Source organism: Vidua chalybeata, chromosome 9, assembly GCF_026979565.1.
Source record: "Vidua chalybeata isolate OUT-0048 chromosome 9, bVidCha1 merged haplotype, whole genome shotgun sequence".
Classification (NCBI taxonomy): Eukaryota; Metazoa; Chordata; class Aves; order Passeriformes; family Viduidae; genus Vidua; species Vidua chalybeata.
In genome coordinates, this window is record NC_071538.1 from 19,000,096 (window position 1) to 19,016,037 (window position 15,942).

General features: G+C 36.8%; 1 protein-coding gene across 5 annotated transcripts in view; it reads left to right on the forward strand.

Annotated features, from left to right (window-relative positions):
• Positions 1 to 14,797, forward strand: part of DNAI3 (dynein axonemal intermediate chain 3) — a 27,914-nt gene extending 13,117 nt beyond the window's left edge. For 2 of the 5 annotated variants that reach the window (XM_053950493.1, XM_053950498.1), the window contains exons 8-22: positions 33 to 149; positions 794 to 978; positions 1,887 to 2,011; positions 2,113 to 2,202; positions 2,648 to 2,764; positions 4,046 to 4,174; positions 6,108 to 6,181; positions 7,530 to 7,671; positions 8,430 to 8,517; positions 9,196 to 9,326; positions 10,694 to 10,757; positions 11,103 to 11,233; positions 11,892 to 12,096; positions 12,511 to 12,602; positions 13,853 to 14,562. In XM_053950493.1, the coding sequence (XP_053806468.1) occupies positions 33 to 149; positions 794 to 978; positions 1,887 to 2,011; positions 2,113 to 2,202; positions 2,648 to 2,764; positions 4,046 to 4,174; positions 6,108 to 6,181; positions 7,530 to 7,671; positions 8,430 to 8,517; positions 9,196 to 9,326; positions 10,694 to 10,757; positions 11,103 to 11,233; positions 11,892 to 12,096; positions 12,511 to 12,602; positions 13,853 to 14,038 (1,876 nt within the window). In that variant the 3' untranslated portion in view covers positions 14,039 to 14,562. The other 3 variants (XM_053950494.1, XM_053950496.1, XM_053950497.1) reach the window with 3 other exon arrangements.
• The last annotated feature ends 1,145 nt before the right edge of the window (positions 14,798 to 15,942 follow it).

A 15,942-nucleotide genomic window follows, 5' to 3' on the forward strand; every position in this document is an offset into this window, starting at 1 on the left:
TACTTACATTCAAATTTATTCCAATTGGTTAGGACCTATCCAAAAAATGCATCCACGCAGTATTATCCAAGGCAGTTGTCAAATGAAGCAATAGCAGAGAGTCTGTCATCTGAGACACTGAAAAAATTTCTTACAGCAGCATATTTAAGGTAAAATTATTGCAGCAGAACTACTTGAAATAATACAGAATACAAGCAAGTACTTGTCTGAATGGATCATTGGTCTAGTCAAATACCAATTTTATTTTTTGTTTCTATATACTTTTTTATTTTTTATTATTATATTAACAAACAATAACTTAATACTTGTTTATATGACAATAACCATGAAGTCTGTACTATATGGATATGAATGTTGCCTTAAATAGGTTTCAGAACTGCTAAAGTTGATAGTGATACATCTTTTCAAACAAACTGCAAAGCTGATCTTTCAAATACTGCCCACTCAGGCAGATGGTTGTGCAGGGAGCAAAGGTGCTGTTCTACCCATGATTATGCCCTTAGCCATGTCCTACTTAATGACATCTTTTGCACAAAGAATTGAACAATTGCTCTGAACTTGGTCCACAAAGAACCAGAGTTAAATTCTTGATACAGTAGCTATTTCTGTTCAAACAGAAGATTGTTTCCTTGCAGTGATACATCACTGAGTAATTGATACTTGATTTTTTAACTAATGTGATCATAATTTTGTGAAAAACAGAAGCTACCTCTTTACAGAAATATTTGTAATTCTACTATTGAGTAGTCACATCTGGATTATTGAAGTGTTAACTGTTCTTTTCACAAAACAGAGTGGAAATTGCACTGCAGCAAAATGAAATTATGAATGTTTTTTTTGATGACTGGAAGGCCCTAGCAGAAGACCAAGAAGAAGGCAAGCCAGATGTTTATCTTAAAGAATGCCAATCATTTACAGATGTGCAGTACCTCAAGAACAGAAGCATTAGCTGCGTTCGCTGGCATCCAACCATTTATGGTAATGCAGCTACAGTACTGATTTGAATTTGCAATTACAGGTCTTAAATGACATATAAAATATGCATCTTTCATAAAATCATCAGCTGTCAAATTTAAAAAGAAATCAAAACTGATTTAGTATCTCTGTTTGAATTGCCAATTTGAGGCAAAATGGAAAATTAGACAAATTCTTTGTAGAAGTCATATGGGCCATGCCAAGTCTTAACCAAAATGTATAAGTGGAGGTTATAGGTAAGAGAAATTTCCCCCATGAGGCTCATTCAAGTAGGGTTGTGGTGCCAGACTCTTCAGATGGCCCTGCATACTGTTGTGCTTGTGCCCATGCCTGGCTCTCAGAGCACGCCTAATACTGGTGAGGAATGTCACGGCCACAGCGGGACACGGCTCTGCCGAGCATCACAAGACACACAAAATGTCAGCTCCTGCTCCCTGCTGTGCATTATTGCTCTGCATGGCCAGACCTAAAGGCACAATTAAGTTCTATAAAAATGCCCCAGCTCCCAGCATACTACTAGCCAACACTGCAGTCTGGGTAAGAAAATTAATGGGGTTACAAAGATTTGTTTTCATGGTGGGTGGCCAGGACTACATGCCTGTCACATCATTTCAGGTGCAGTATTACACCATTGAGGAACATAAGCAAAAAAAAAAGAGGAGTTTTATCCTGATGCATAAGTTCTATGACTCATTTTAAAATAACCTAATGTTAAGTAACAAAAATAGTCTCCTTAAAGTGGGTCTGAAAAAAGTAGCATACATGGTTGGTTTATTTGGGGTTTCTTTCATACTTAGTGGGTTTTCTTCACTTTATTCAGAAGGTATAAATATAAGTCATTTAGGATAATTATCAATGTGTTGAAACTTGAATTGTCTCTTTTGAGAAAATTTATTTTATCTTTTGATTAGGGATTATAGCACTGTCAGCAAGAGAGCAGTCTTCATACGAAGAACAAGTTAACCTTTCTAATAAATCATTGCTACACCAGCCAGTTATACTTTTCTGGAGTTTGTTTGACCCTCTCTGCCTCCAGGTATTTAATTATGACTTTTAAATATGCCAAGTATTTAAATAACATGAGAACAAACAAATAGTGTGACTATTTCTCAACTATCTTGTTTTTCTTCTCTCTAGTTGGTGTTGAAGGCTCCTGAGGACATTTGCTGCTTTCAGTTCAGTCCAAGTGATCCAAATATCATTGCTGGTGGCTGTGTCGATGGACAGGTTTTTCGCTCTTGAAACATAAAATTGCATATTTCTGTATTTTCTTACAGTATAAAAATAAGGGTGAAGAGATGTATTCAACATCCAAAGTAACACACAGAGACAGACAGAAGACAGATGTCACAGAGTCTTGAAACTCTCTTATCCTGGACTGAAGCTATGTCTGGTTATTCCATAGCTGAGCCATTACTGTACAATACTTCTTTGTAGTACTGATAAATAGGTCAAGTTGTAAAGACTTGTTTTTAGAGACAAATGTAACCTTTCTTCTCATTGCATCAAGCTGCAGAGAAAATACTTTAAAGACTTCATAAATTCTAGTGCAGAAAGTGAATTTCTTCTGCTTCCCCAAACCTCCATGTTTTGAAAAAAAAAAGTATCAATGCACAGCGTATTAATATACATATACAAATATAATGTATAATATAGTAATTTATCATTGTAGGTTGTATTGTGGGATATTTCTAAACATGAAGAAAAGCTGGAAAGTACAAAGCCTGTTGCTGATGAAATCACTGACTTGTCCGAGGGTGAGCCAAGAGCAGCAGCAGTGGTGACTGAGGTAATTCCGAGGCTGACGGTTGGATATGGTGTACAGGGGTTCTCCAGCAGTGAGCACTGGCAGCACAGAACACCAGCTGAATCCTGGGCTGTATCCAAAGCAGTGTGGCCAGCAGGGCAAGGGAAGGATTCTGCCCCTACTCTGCCCTGGTGAGATCCCACCCAGAGCACTGCATCCAGCTCTGGTGCCCCCAACACAGGGACGTGGAACTGTTGGGGCAAGTCCAGGGAAGGCACACAGTTGATAAGAGCACTGGAGCACCTTCTCTACAAAGACAAGCTGAGAAAGTTGGGGCTGTTCAGCCTGGAGAAGAGAAGCTTGCACGAAGGCCTCATAGCAACCTTCCAGTATCTGAAGGGAAGCTAGAGGGAAGCCAGAGAAGGACTCTTGGTTTGCAACTGTAGTGACAGGACAATGAGTAATGGGTAAAAATTAAAGGAGAGGAAATTTAGGTTAGGTATTAAGAAGAAATTGTTTACTTTGTGAGGGTGGTGAGACACTGGCACAGGTTGCCCAGGGAGGCTGTGGTTGCCCCAACCCTAACAGTGTTCAAAGCCAGGTTGGATAAGGCCTTGAGCAACCTGGTCTAGTGGGACATCCTGTCCATGGCTGGGGCCTAGGACTGGATGATCTTAATGTCCACTCCCACCCCTTAACATTCTATGATTCTATGAAATCAAGGTAATAACTGTTAATATGGTAAAAGCTTCTACTCTAAGTATATTGCAGTGTATCTGTGTGTCTGTAGAGGAAAAACAGGTGAGGGTATCCTGACTCAAAAGAGAGGAGTAGATATCCTTTGCAATGAGACACTAGAAAGGATAAGAAACCTGATGAGTTCATGAAATCAAACCATTATCACAATTATCAGGTATAATTTCTACCTGATTATTATAGCTAAAAAAGTTTACTGCATTTTGTGCAACTTACGTTTCAGTGAGTCTGTTCTTTAATGGGCACCAATAGACCCTCCATTCTTAGCTTACAAAGTCTGTCAAATGCAGATATTGTTTGTTATTGAAAGCAATACTGAAAGTATTCTAGATGTTTATGAACAGAGAAGCAGAAGAAATCTTTTTAGAGCTTTATATCCAAAGGCCTGTTTTGATGCTTTGCTTTTTTTTCCCCTCAAATGGAAGGTATTAGACCCCTAAAAATTTCTATAAACTGATCTGAAATACATGAAAAAGTGCTTACAGAATACAAAGTAATCTTTATTCTTTGATAGATCTATTTTATTTTGAAAACACACTAAGGTATCTTTTCTTCAAACATTTCTAGCCATCACCTAAGCAAGTCCAGCAGAGCAGCACAGAGCCACCTCTAGTGAGACACTGTGCAGCCTCTTCCACACCATATTGTCATACAAAGCCAGCAACAGATGTACAATGGCTACCATGTAACTTGGAGGTGAGTTTAAAAATTCACATTCTTCTTTTTATTGCTTTTCTAATCTACTACCTCAGAAATCCTAATGTAAACTCAAGAGAAAATACTAAAGAGTTAATATTTGTATTCATTATTTTTCACAGCATCTAGTAAATACTAATAATCTGGTGCCTCTTGTCATGTTCATTGTGCTTTACAGCTGTGCTGTGCTCTTAGTCTGATATGAATCTGCTAATACTGGAAAAAAATTCCTTAACTTTACAGAAAAGTATAATGCAAAATTATAGTAAGCCTTCAATATTTTAAATTTATTGAATTTCTACTATGACCAATCTAGTCTGTCACTAAGAATTCCAAGAAATAACTTCAATTACCTAAATATCTGGATACCCAAGAATTGTAGTCACTTTAATTTTTCTAGATGCTGCCTGTCTACTCAAAACTTTTTCTATTATGGTTTTAAAGCTTCAAGGTACTTACAGTCTATAGGAACACTGGGTGCTGATTTACTATCAAAGTATTGCAAATGGTGCTAAATTAATTTGAAATGCAAATGTAATCAAATGCAAAATAATGACAGTGGAAAAGCAGGCCAAGAAGAAGAAAACTGAAATCTTTAAAAGGTTTATGGAAATTATATAGGAATAAATTTTTGAAGAAAAAGATTAGGACTTCACAGATACTACAGTCCTTAGTGGCTTTTCCAGAAAAGTGAGAAAAGGGGCACACACATATCATCAAATGTCAGCTGGTCCCACTGTTCATTATTATTTTATACAGTAATAGTCATGGATACTAACTGGTACCAGATGTAAAGCATGAAGAAAGGGGTTGGATAGCAGAACATTGTTGTGGTTTTTGTTGTTTGGGTGGGGTTTTTTTTAGTCAAGGTTTAGGCACAGAAGGCTGTTTTTGTGTTCATCTGGGATAACGGATACAGGAGACCCATGCTTAATAAATAACACTGACAAAGGAGTCACTTTGCCAGTATTTAGCAACATGTACTGGGACATAGTTTTTGTTATATAAACATGGATATGTGTCAGCCTTTGCACAACATATCAGGTTTTATGGCACAGTTCCTAAAATCAGCAGTTTTATAATTAAATATTAATGAAAAATTATTCAAAGTTATATCCAGAACCTAATTCAGCTTCGCCTGGCTGCATTGCTACCATTGTGATTCCAGGTAGACAAACTCATGAATGAAAATTAGAGTAGGCCTAATTTGGCTTTAAAAAAAATTAACTGAAATTTTGCCACATAAGTACAGTTTTTGCCAAAATATGTTTGTTTTTTATATACTGGAAGTTAGATTTGATTAGCCTATAATCCTTTGTTACCTCTGACACCTTTCCTTTATTTTTCTGAATAATTAAAATTAATTTGCTGTAAACCAATAACTACTTGCTAAATGATAAGTAGTATAAAACCTGCATGACCCCACATACACAAACTGAACTATTAATAATTAACATTTGAAGGCACCATTACAATCCCTTAGTGAGGTCTAGCCAAGTGATAATTTAAGATCGATGACCCATGGTGTAAACTTGGCAAAGACACATCACTCCCACTACACTGAACAGTTGGAGATAAATTTCTCAATTACTGGCTTTTTTGTTAAGCTGCATAAAAGAAGTTACAAACATGGCAAATTAAAGAGGGTCTGATTTGCAATGGTACCAGTAAGTATTTATCCTGCTAAGTTAATTTAGAATTTTAGGTGTGTAGCAGGCAAAGCTGGTATCAGTTCACTTGAAGCATATTTGTAAAATACCTTGACTTTATAACTGCAAATTAATGAGTCCTGATTTTCAAACCTTAGCCAAGCAGAAACAGTGACTTAATTTCTAGTAGCCTGTTTTATGTGTTGAAGTACTTACATATCAGAGTGTGATTTTTGTCTTTCATGATTTTCTTCCCTTGTAATAATTATTACTGTTATTTTCAGGAAAACCAAAAGGGTGGTACTTCTGAAAACAGAGATGAAAAAAACCTGCAGCTTGTAACCTGCTCCCCTGATTGGTATGTACAATACATACTCTACAAGACATCTTCCACTTTCCTTTGAAAAGCTTTATGAGGCATAATCCATTATTTAACTGGCACATTTCTGGGTTCCTATCAACATATCCTGAGTAGCTGAAATTCTGCATGCAGAAGACAAGCACTTTGCATTCTTACCCAGTTAAACCCTTTACAGTAAAGGCATTGAGAGTTTGTTAACTGAAACCCCTTGCATATATATATTTATATTATGTGTATGCCCCCTACAGAAGAGTGTTGATCACACATGCATTAGCCTGGAAAGCCACATCCCCACACTTATGCACAAAAAAGCTGTTAAAATATTCTAAGGCTTATTTCTACAGAAATACTGTAAACTATTTATAAATTTGGAGACTTAACTGGCAGAATTACTCTTTGTGAATCTCCTCTTTTGTGGACAGTTATATTATTATCCTGTATGAAAGACTAGCAAGGGGGCAGAATGCAAAAAGTGGAAATAAATGTTTACCTTTCATGATGTCAGAAGCAAGGCTTCAGGGCTACATGGCTGGGCTCAATCATATATTTGTTACTTATATCAAAGGGAGTGTCAGAGAGAGCAAAATTTTATAATGATGCTAACTTATTTTCCCTAATCAAATAACAGAGAAGAATTTGAAGAATTAAATGAGAAGTAAGATTGCAAATGCAGCTCTTAATAAGTTTGCAGTGTAATGCAAGTAATACATGTAGAAGAAATTATTGTAACTACTCATGCACCAGGGCTCCAAATTGAACAGGGAAGTCACTGTAATGTCATACTTGAAGAGCACAGGTCCCTGGGCAACTCCTGCTAGAAAAGGGAAAGAGATACCAGCAATGAGGAAAGTTTTATTGGCTATATCAAACCTGTGAGTGAATGTCCAGAGTAGAACAAAAGGAACAGTCAGAGGGCTGAAGATTCTAATGAGATGACAAATATGAGTGGGACCATTTGCCTTGATCATCAGCAAATTAATTGGTACACACAAGAATTGGGACTGATCTTCAATGTGAGTTACTAAATTACCTGCTACAGCCTTCAGGAATTTCATCCAGGCAGTGCCAGTAGGTTCACCCAATAACTGTCCATAAGCAAACTGTATGAATAGTATCTAGCTGCTTTGGTATAATAAACTGATGAAAGGATGAATTAAGAAATATATTTCATCATCTGCAAAAGAAGCAATTAATTATCTAGCCTTTGTCTGATTTTCTGAATCTCTACTGTTATTTAAGGCCTGAAGATAAAAGGTTTAAAAACCTCAAGCTTTAAAATGGAAAGAAAATTGCATGTATCTGCAAACCAAAGCACTGTAAAACATATTATACAATTATTTTGCAGCTCAATATTATTTTGGGATATTCCATCCATTGAACGTCGTGAACAATTTTTATCTGAGAAAATAAAGGAGGAGAAAAGATCTCACATGCCCCCTGATAATCCAGATACTGATGAGGATCTCTCCTGGAAACCTCTCATAAAGGTAGTGTCCACAAATACCAAACAGGGATTGAGCTAAACTGTAAATATGGCCAGAACTCCAAAGGAATGTATTCTGCTTCCCAACTCTATTTTTTTTCCAGCAAACTGTGACTTCCTTGTGATTTTCTTTCTGATATGAAATTAAATACTTTATGAAATTAAAAACATTCCTTTGAAACTTCAATAAAATGCATTTTGAAAAGCTAATTCATGAGAAACAGCATGACTGCTTCTAAAAAACTGCAGTAGGTGCAAAAGTAGTTGTGTAAATAGTGTAAGTTCCTGTCAACCTTTTCAGATGCTCTGCTATCTCAGTGGGTCCCAAATAGTGCAACATGGGCATGGTCAGCAGAACCATAATTGCCAGCAAACCAACATTCAGTCTCATGAAAACAGTCATAGCAGTTTGTGAAAAGAAGTGAGGATGAAAAGAATGTTAGGTAAGAAAAAGAAGTTATAATTTTAGGCATGCTGATCTGTGCTGCTCAGAATACCTGCAGCTGACACTGTTTTTGAACAAGCATGACCACTGGAGTTGGGTTGTTTGGGCTTTTTTGCTAGAAACAAAGCAAAATTCTTACAGGAAGAAAGTAACGCAAAGAGCATTTTTTCCATGCTTGTATGTGAGGCAGCAAATACTGTTTGTGGAGTATTACAAACACACTGCAAAGATCTGTTCCATTACAGCAGAAAGTAATTTAGACTTGTACCTCAAAGATCTGACAAAATGGTTTAGTAAATGCACTTCTTTCTGAACAGATAAATCTGCGTGAAAGGGATAACAACACAGAGTATGGTCCCACGAGAATCAGTTTAAGGAAACTGCAGTATCGTTACAAACCTCCAGGTAATATTTTTATTACACCTTACAGAGGAAAATGTTTTTAATAAGCTTGTATTTCAGTATATACATAATAAAAGCTGAGCAACAAAATGCTGTATAGCTAAACACATCTGGAAAAAAAGATTTCTTAAGTATAGTGGTATTCAGTGTGTGTCCTACATGTGCTGACTGCAAAGAGATGTACATGTCAAAATCCAAACTGAGCAATTCCATATACACAGTGACTCTACCCAGTTTCACTTAAAAGCCAATGCAAATCCCTCACCCAATCTCTTTATCCCTGAAACAATATGTCCTTTTCAGCCATTACAGAAAACTATTTTTAGAAACGTAATCCATTCCCTGGAGCAGAGATGTTAGCTCCTGGCTGTGGCAGCTATGGGGGATGTGTAAGGGCAGCTCCCACAGAGACACTGGTGCTGTGTAAAACTGGCACAGAACAGGATGGTGCTACCCTAAGCATTGTCTGGATATAGGAAGCACTGACTTCAGAATTGCAGCAATGGGGAGACTCCACCAGGAAACAGTAAACCTACAGAACTGCTGCTTTACTTAGCAGGCTTTCTTCATATCTCTTCTTAAAATTCCCCTTATCCACAAGCTACCTTTACAAGACCAAAGGATTTGCTTGGTCTAATAAATTCCAGCGTGTAACAAAAAGATGTCACTGTCGTTTCTCAGGGAAGGCGAGATCTCGGAGCGTGCTAAGGGCACCCATCAAAGAGAGCCCATATACAGAGATGAGTTCCTCTTCAAGCAAAAACCTGGAACTGCTAGAGCATATATCCACAGACTTTTTTGTTGGGAATGAAGTAAGTGAAAATAATGTATTACCAATGAAAATGTTAATCCAAGATATCTGAAAGACTGAACAGTTAAATAACAGAATTTTTACAAATGTATGGACTTGCATGTTTTCTTCAGGTATAACTAAAATGATGTCTCTGAACATGCCACCTTTTACTTCCACTTTAATACATTATTAATATTAATTAATTATATTATTAATACATTAATCATACTTTTAGCTACATGCTTAAAAATAATAAACCTCCAATATTCAGTAGACTATGAACCCTTACTTCAAGAGCAGAATTTGAAGACATTTCCAAAATATAGTTGAGCTTAACCACCTATTAGGAACCAAAGAGTATTTCCTTATTCCAGAACACATAAGATTAGTAATTTTTTTAGTGTCTTCCCACATGTCATGTGAAAACATTTATTCTACAGTTTGCCCCCCAGTTTAATTTCCCCTTTGGAAATTCCAACTATTCATAGCCTGCTACCTACCCTATGCTACTACAATTCATGGGTCTTTCCCAGTTCTGAGTTCATATGGAAATGAAAATCAGGCTCCTAGCTACCTTTTTGCTTCCAGTCAGCTTTTCCCCAAATACTGGAGCAAAGCATGAGCTACCAAAACCAAACACCTAATTCTGTAGGAAGAACTGCCTACATACATCATGGCAAGTAAAGCAGTTTTGGCAATACATAACTGAAAAATGGTGATGCAAAACTATACTGTGTTTTCAGTCATTGGCTGTAAATTCAGCTTTTAATTTACTCAGATCATATTTGATGATGGTGATGCCTTTTCCTGGTCTTAAAAATCGAGAGCCAGACAGGGTTAAGGAATAAGGGGTTTTGACCTCAGTATTTAATAAGGATCCTCACTGGTGTGCCCCGTGCTCAGGGTGGGATGCGAAGCAATGCACACACACGACAGATCTCATACACAATTTATAGACCTTCCAAATTGGCTTATCTCAAATGGGAGGCCTGGATGAATGGCATGATATTCCCCCATCTGAGGAATTCCCCCTGGATGGGCCAAATCTCCAGTTTACAGGATATGTTCTAGAGAGGACCTTGGTTTCCCAAGATAGTGTAGGATTTTCCAGCCTCCTACTACAAGGCCTTTAGGATATTTGCTCTCCTGGCCTAACAGAACACTAGGACTATGCTAAGTTATTAGACTTAAAGAATTACAAGTATGCATGCTAAGAATACTGAGGATACATCAAAGTTATATAAAAATTATATAAAAGAAACGGCAAAAAATCATCTTGGCATCAGTGGTTATAATTAAGAAAAGTCCCAGCTTAAAAGCAAGTCACTTTGAAGTAAGCCACCAAGCTCTAACATTAGCATTTGCTTGATTTTTTTGGCATTACAGGATGGAGAAGTTGTTTATTCTGACTGGAAAAAGAAAATTGATACTAATACAGCAAAACCAGTTAGTAAGTTCAAGTTTCTCAAGACCTGTTTAAGCCTTAATATATTGCTAACTTTAAAATATTTGTGTCTATACTTTGTCTTTTTAAGGTTCTTGCTCATAGCTTTAATAGTCTCTCTCACTGACAACACCTGGATTTAACAGTACAAGCACTTAGCTGGCATGAGAAAATAGCACAAAGATATTGGTACAAATCATGAAAGTAACTAGATTTGTGGCAAATCCAATTCCTGTACCTTGTGAGTAAAAAAAAGAGGCTGATATCTTCCAGGCCTGTTGTAGGTCCTGCACTCTTGTTTCTTGATCCCTAAGGCACCTGTAACAAGCAACTGCCTTTTTCCTCCATTAGGTCAGAAGCAATCCCAGAAATATGCTCTCCACACCGAAACTATCAACACTCTTCAGAAATCTCCATTTTTTAAAGACATCTTTCTAAGCATTGGAGGCCAGAGGCTTGCCATTTGGAAAGAAGGAGTTACAGTAAGTTACTTTAACACAGCTGTAACATTTGTGATAGGTATACAAGACAGGACTCTAACAGGCTCAGAGACTGCATTTTCAGAAACATGTAAGTCATGAAGCTTCATATCTTAGAAACAAAACAGATACAAAAGAAGTTTTCCATCATCTTCACATCAGAAAACTATTTTAGATAAACCTTAGTAAACTTGCCTTTTTCAGAAAAAGTGAAGTGACTTTCTTAAATTCCAACCTTTTAAAAAGCATAGCTTCCCAACTATTCATTTCTCCTGCTAGAGAAATGTCAGCTGAACAAATATGAAGAACTTGTATTTTAGGACAAGGTTTCTTCATCACATGAAAACAAAGAAACATGGGGGTTTTTTAAGTGTCTCATGCAGGAATCCAGGTGAGCGGCACCTGACAAAATCTACAGACCACAGATTCTAACAGCAGACAGACAGATTACCTGAAGAGACTGAAAGTGAGATACCAGGTTTTTTACTTCCCTACAATCCTTTTTATCTGCAGCAGATAGCAGGAATTTTGCCATTGATACAATTTTTGTAATGGGACAATTCAAATTGTGAGCATTTTCCAAAGACAGATGATCTAAAGTATTGAGTTGATAGTACTGTTTTATTGTCTGGTCTATCTTTTGCTTTCAAAAAAAATTAAGAATGGACCAATCCTTCAGTCAAGCTGCTCTGCAGGAAGATACACTGCAGGACAATGGTCCTTAACAAGACCAGGAGTTTTCTTCATTGGCAGAGACAATGGAAATATAGATATTTGGGACTTACTGAAGAAAACTCATGAGCCATCTCATTTCCAAAACATCTCCAAATCAATCATCACTTTCATCAGCCCCTCCAGTGCCTCAGGTATGTGGATGGTGATTGCACTTTATTGTGCTACCCTATTTGCAAAATAGCCCATGAATCCAATGCACACAAATCTTATTACAAATGATCTTATATAAAATCTTATAAGATCTTATATACTTCCACAGATTTAACAATATACATACAAAAATAGATTCATCAGTTCTAAGTGTACTACCATGCCATAAAAGCAACTGAAAAGATTTAATTTTTAAAAAGTCTGTTAAAAGAAAAACTTTAAAGGGATTGATAAAATAACAGAGCAAAAAGGTTGGGTTTTTTTTCTGCAGTGAACAACAAACTAAAAAGACAAGGAAAAAAAAAAAGAATCCTCTGTAGCTTGTCTTTGGGTGGAGGTTCACGTTGCTGTTGGAATTTGGATTGTTTATACTTTTTTTGTCAAATATCTTTCAGCAGAGCAGCATTTTCTGGCTGTTTCTGACAATCTTGGAGTTCTGCATATTTTGGAAATCTGTCAAACATTATGTCACCCTTCAAGTAATGAGGTTAGTAAGAATTTTTATTAAACCTCTTTGACACTATATCCTGAAAATTCCAACACAGAAACAAGTCTGCCTAGACAAAAATGCCTTCAAATAATGGCAATTAATTTGAGATCAGTCTAGCCATATTCTCCAAAGATCACCTGTAGCCAGGCTGGCTTTGTACAGAGCTTAGATGAGAGTCAACTAATGTAAATCTCAGTGAGAGGTGGCAGAATTCCACTGTTCCAACCTGGCTACATGAAAACACAACTAAGAGGTCAGCATTTTTTGCCACATCCATAAAATGACACCTTTCATGCAGTAAAACAAGTTTTAGAGTGCATAGTAATGTGTATATACTGAATTCCTTTTTCCTTACACCTTCTTGTCCACATTTGTGTTAATTTTTTTTCTTTTTAATTTGGTAATTCAATTTACATGTCTTCGTATCTGGTTCTAGTTCAGTGAAAGCATGTTTTGAAAATTGTTAGTAACTTTCCTACTCCTTCATGCTCTTGAAATAAGGACTATCTGTACCAAAAGGCCATGGGAGCAATGCAAGCAGTTTTAATTTCCTTTTTTTTCTACACAGTTTTCAGTTTTTCTTTTCCTCCACCTCCCAGCCAAAGATCAAGCTAGTGTGCCACAGTCTAGCAGTCTTGCCTGCTGCCTAGTCTGTTACTCCTACATCACAAAACTATCTTCCCATTCTCTTGCAGTTTCATATTTATGTAGGCACTTAAATAGTTTATAAACATCCCATAAAGGTTTGCCATGCACAGAGATGCTGTAGGTAGCAATAAAACATCATGTCAGCAGCTTCATTTTAGTAAAAATAACTTCTCCAAAGCAAGGCAGGAGCTGAGAGATCTGAGGAAACACATTGCTTCTGCACAGATTACCTGTGCTTTGGAAGAAAACTCTTTAGGGCACAGAATTATCAACCAAGGAACAGTCACTAATGTTTAGATTACATTCATTGTAACTGAAGTAGTCACTGAAAAATACTAGGCTGTTGAAGAGACTAATAAAAACTAAAACACAGAAACCCACATAAAATAAATGCATAATGTACTACCAAAGTATGGTAGTTTATGGTTTCTTTGTGCCTGAAGTTGGTTACATCTTTGGATTGTTTTGCTGCAAACTACTGGGATAAATCAAGATATTTCTTTTTCCAATTTAAATAAAATATTAACACATTCAGATCATCAGCAAGAGATCTGTGTCTCTGAGCATGTAATGACCCTTGTTTGTCACTGTGTTTACAGCATGCCAACGTACTTGATTACTTTGAAAGAGAAGTCAAATATCTGAAGTACTGTGAAGAGGAGTTTAAAGAGTATCAAAAGTTTCAAGCCAAAACAGAATTGAAATTGAGCTGGAGACAGAGAGACAGAAAACAGTATGTTATACCTGGAATTAAGAAAATTTCCTATGTTTCTTTTTATCTTTAAAATGCACCTGTATTGCTAGACAAGATTTTCCACAAAAAGTCAGGATGGACATAATCAGAATTGTTTAGCAGCTCTATATTTCATATCTATGGTTCTCAAGAATGGAAAAGTTGGTCCCAGTTCATGTGGTGCATTTCTTGGTCAAATTAACCTCCTGCAAGAGCATTAGAGCCTATGGACATTTAACAACTATAAATTTGCTTTTCATTTTACACCTGTTGCTTGTTCAAAGAGTCACAATTTGTCAACTTCCCTAGAAACATTGCTCCTTCAAGAAAGGGTGGATTCCAGCCTTCTATTCTTTACATACGAATTTTGCCTATCCATTCTTTGGTAAATGGTTTAATAATACTAAATAACTAAACTGTCATAATAACTGCCATTTCTTTGGTTGATTGATGTAGCCCATGGTGATGCCTATTTTTATTAATTTGTGATAGCACTGACACAATCCACTGCAAAGCAATGGGGTCACATACAGGTCTCCAAGCTTAACAGTGCATTATTGCCTGGTATGTTTTCTTTCCTTCAGCATATGACTACAGAAAACAAAAGAAGAGATGGAGGATCAAGGAAATGCACATTATACCGTGTTTCTAGAGCTGGAGAAGTAGATAGTAATGGATTTATTTTGCTTTCCTCACTGGATGCTTAGAGCCCATCATCACCTTTAGAACCAGCAAACTTCTTATTGAAAGACCTCTATTTCAGCAGAACATGTTTAGCTTTGGAAATAAAGAATCTTACAGTGAGAGATTATTGTTTCATTAACCTTATCTATTTCTTTGCTCACAGTGTGGTTAAAGAACAATTGATTTGGACCCAGGTTCCCTGCTATTTTTCCGTAATACAGGAAAATAATAAATCTCTTTAAATAATAGTTTTCAAAGCTCTGTCAGGACTCTGAACCACTTCTACTTGCTATCATCAATTTACAAACCTCGTTACTTAATCCTGGCAAGTGCTTACAAACAGAAAACCAAGTCCATTAAAATATATTGTTCTCTCAAATAAATCAGTATTATTTAGAACAAACAGCTTTTAGTAAGCTGACTGTAGCTGTGCATTTCCAGCAAAAGACAATTATTCCTCAGAGAGATCAAATGGTGTTATACAGAAGTTTTAATATTTACCAGTGTAAATAAGTAACAGCTCATGAATATTAATAGCCACTCTCCATCCAGAGAGGACTCTTTGGTAAGTGGTTCTGCTGCTACTGGGTTTCAATAGCCAGGTCAGACACCATGTAACTGAGCAGAGCCTGTCAGGCAGAAATTAAATCTATCAGAAGAGGACAGATTAAACTCTATACGGGTGAGTTCACTCTTTCCATGACTCACCAAACTGTTTGAGGGTCACAGACTCCTGTCAAACAAATGTCCATGTGGTCACAGTAGACACTAAAGCACAAAAGACAACTGACACACAGGGGATTTGCAGAAAGGATCTTCAGCTGACAAGCAATAGCCAGCCCCAGTGCTCTGCTTCATCAGAGTAAAGCACAACCAAGGAGAAAACAGGATCAGTGTGAGGCTCCTGCATCCCAAAATAAACACTGCAAATTGGGGTTAGGCAGTGTTAAAGACATGGCCCTTCAATTTTCTACAGCCAGGATCTCTCTATCATGTACTTTTAGCACTTTGATTGAACTTTGGTCAGATTTAAGAGAGGTTCGGAGCCACTAGATAGGACTTGGTTTGAAAAATGGTCTCCTGTTTGTTACTTTGAAGCTTCAATATTATAGCAATATTCCTTGTCCTTCACATTGAACTAGTTCTAAATTAAAACCAAGGAAAATTCAACAAGCATGTCCCTAGCACCTGCAGCACAGTGTTTGCAGTCAGAGTGCAAACAGGAAGAGAACACTGCTCCTCTGCTAAATCAATATTTAACTAACAGCCTGC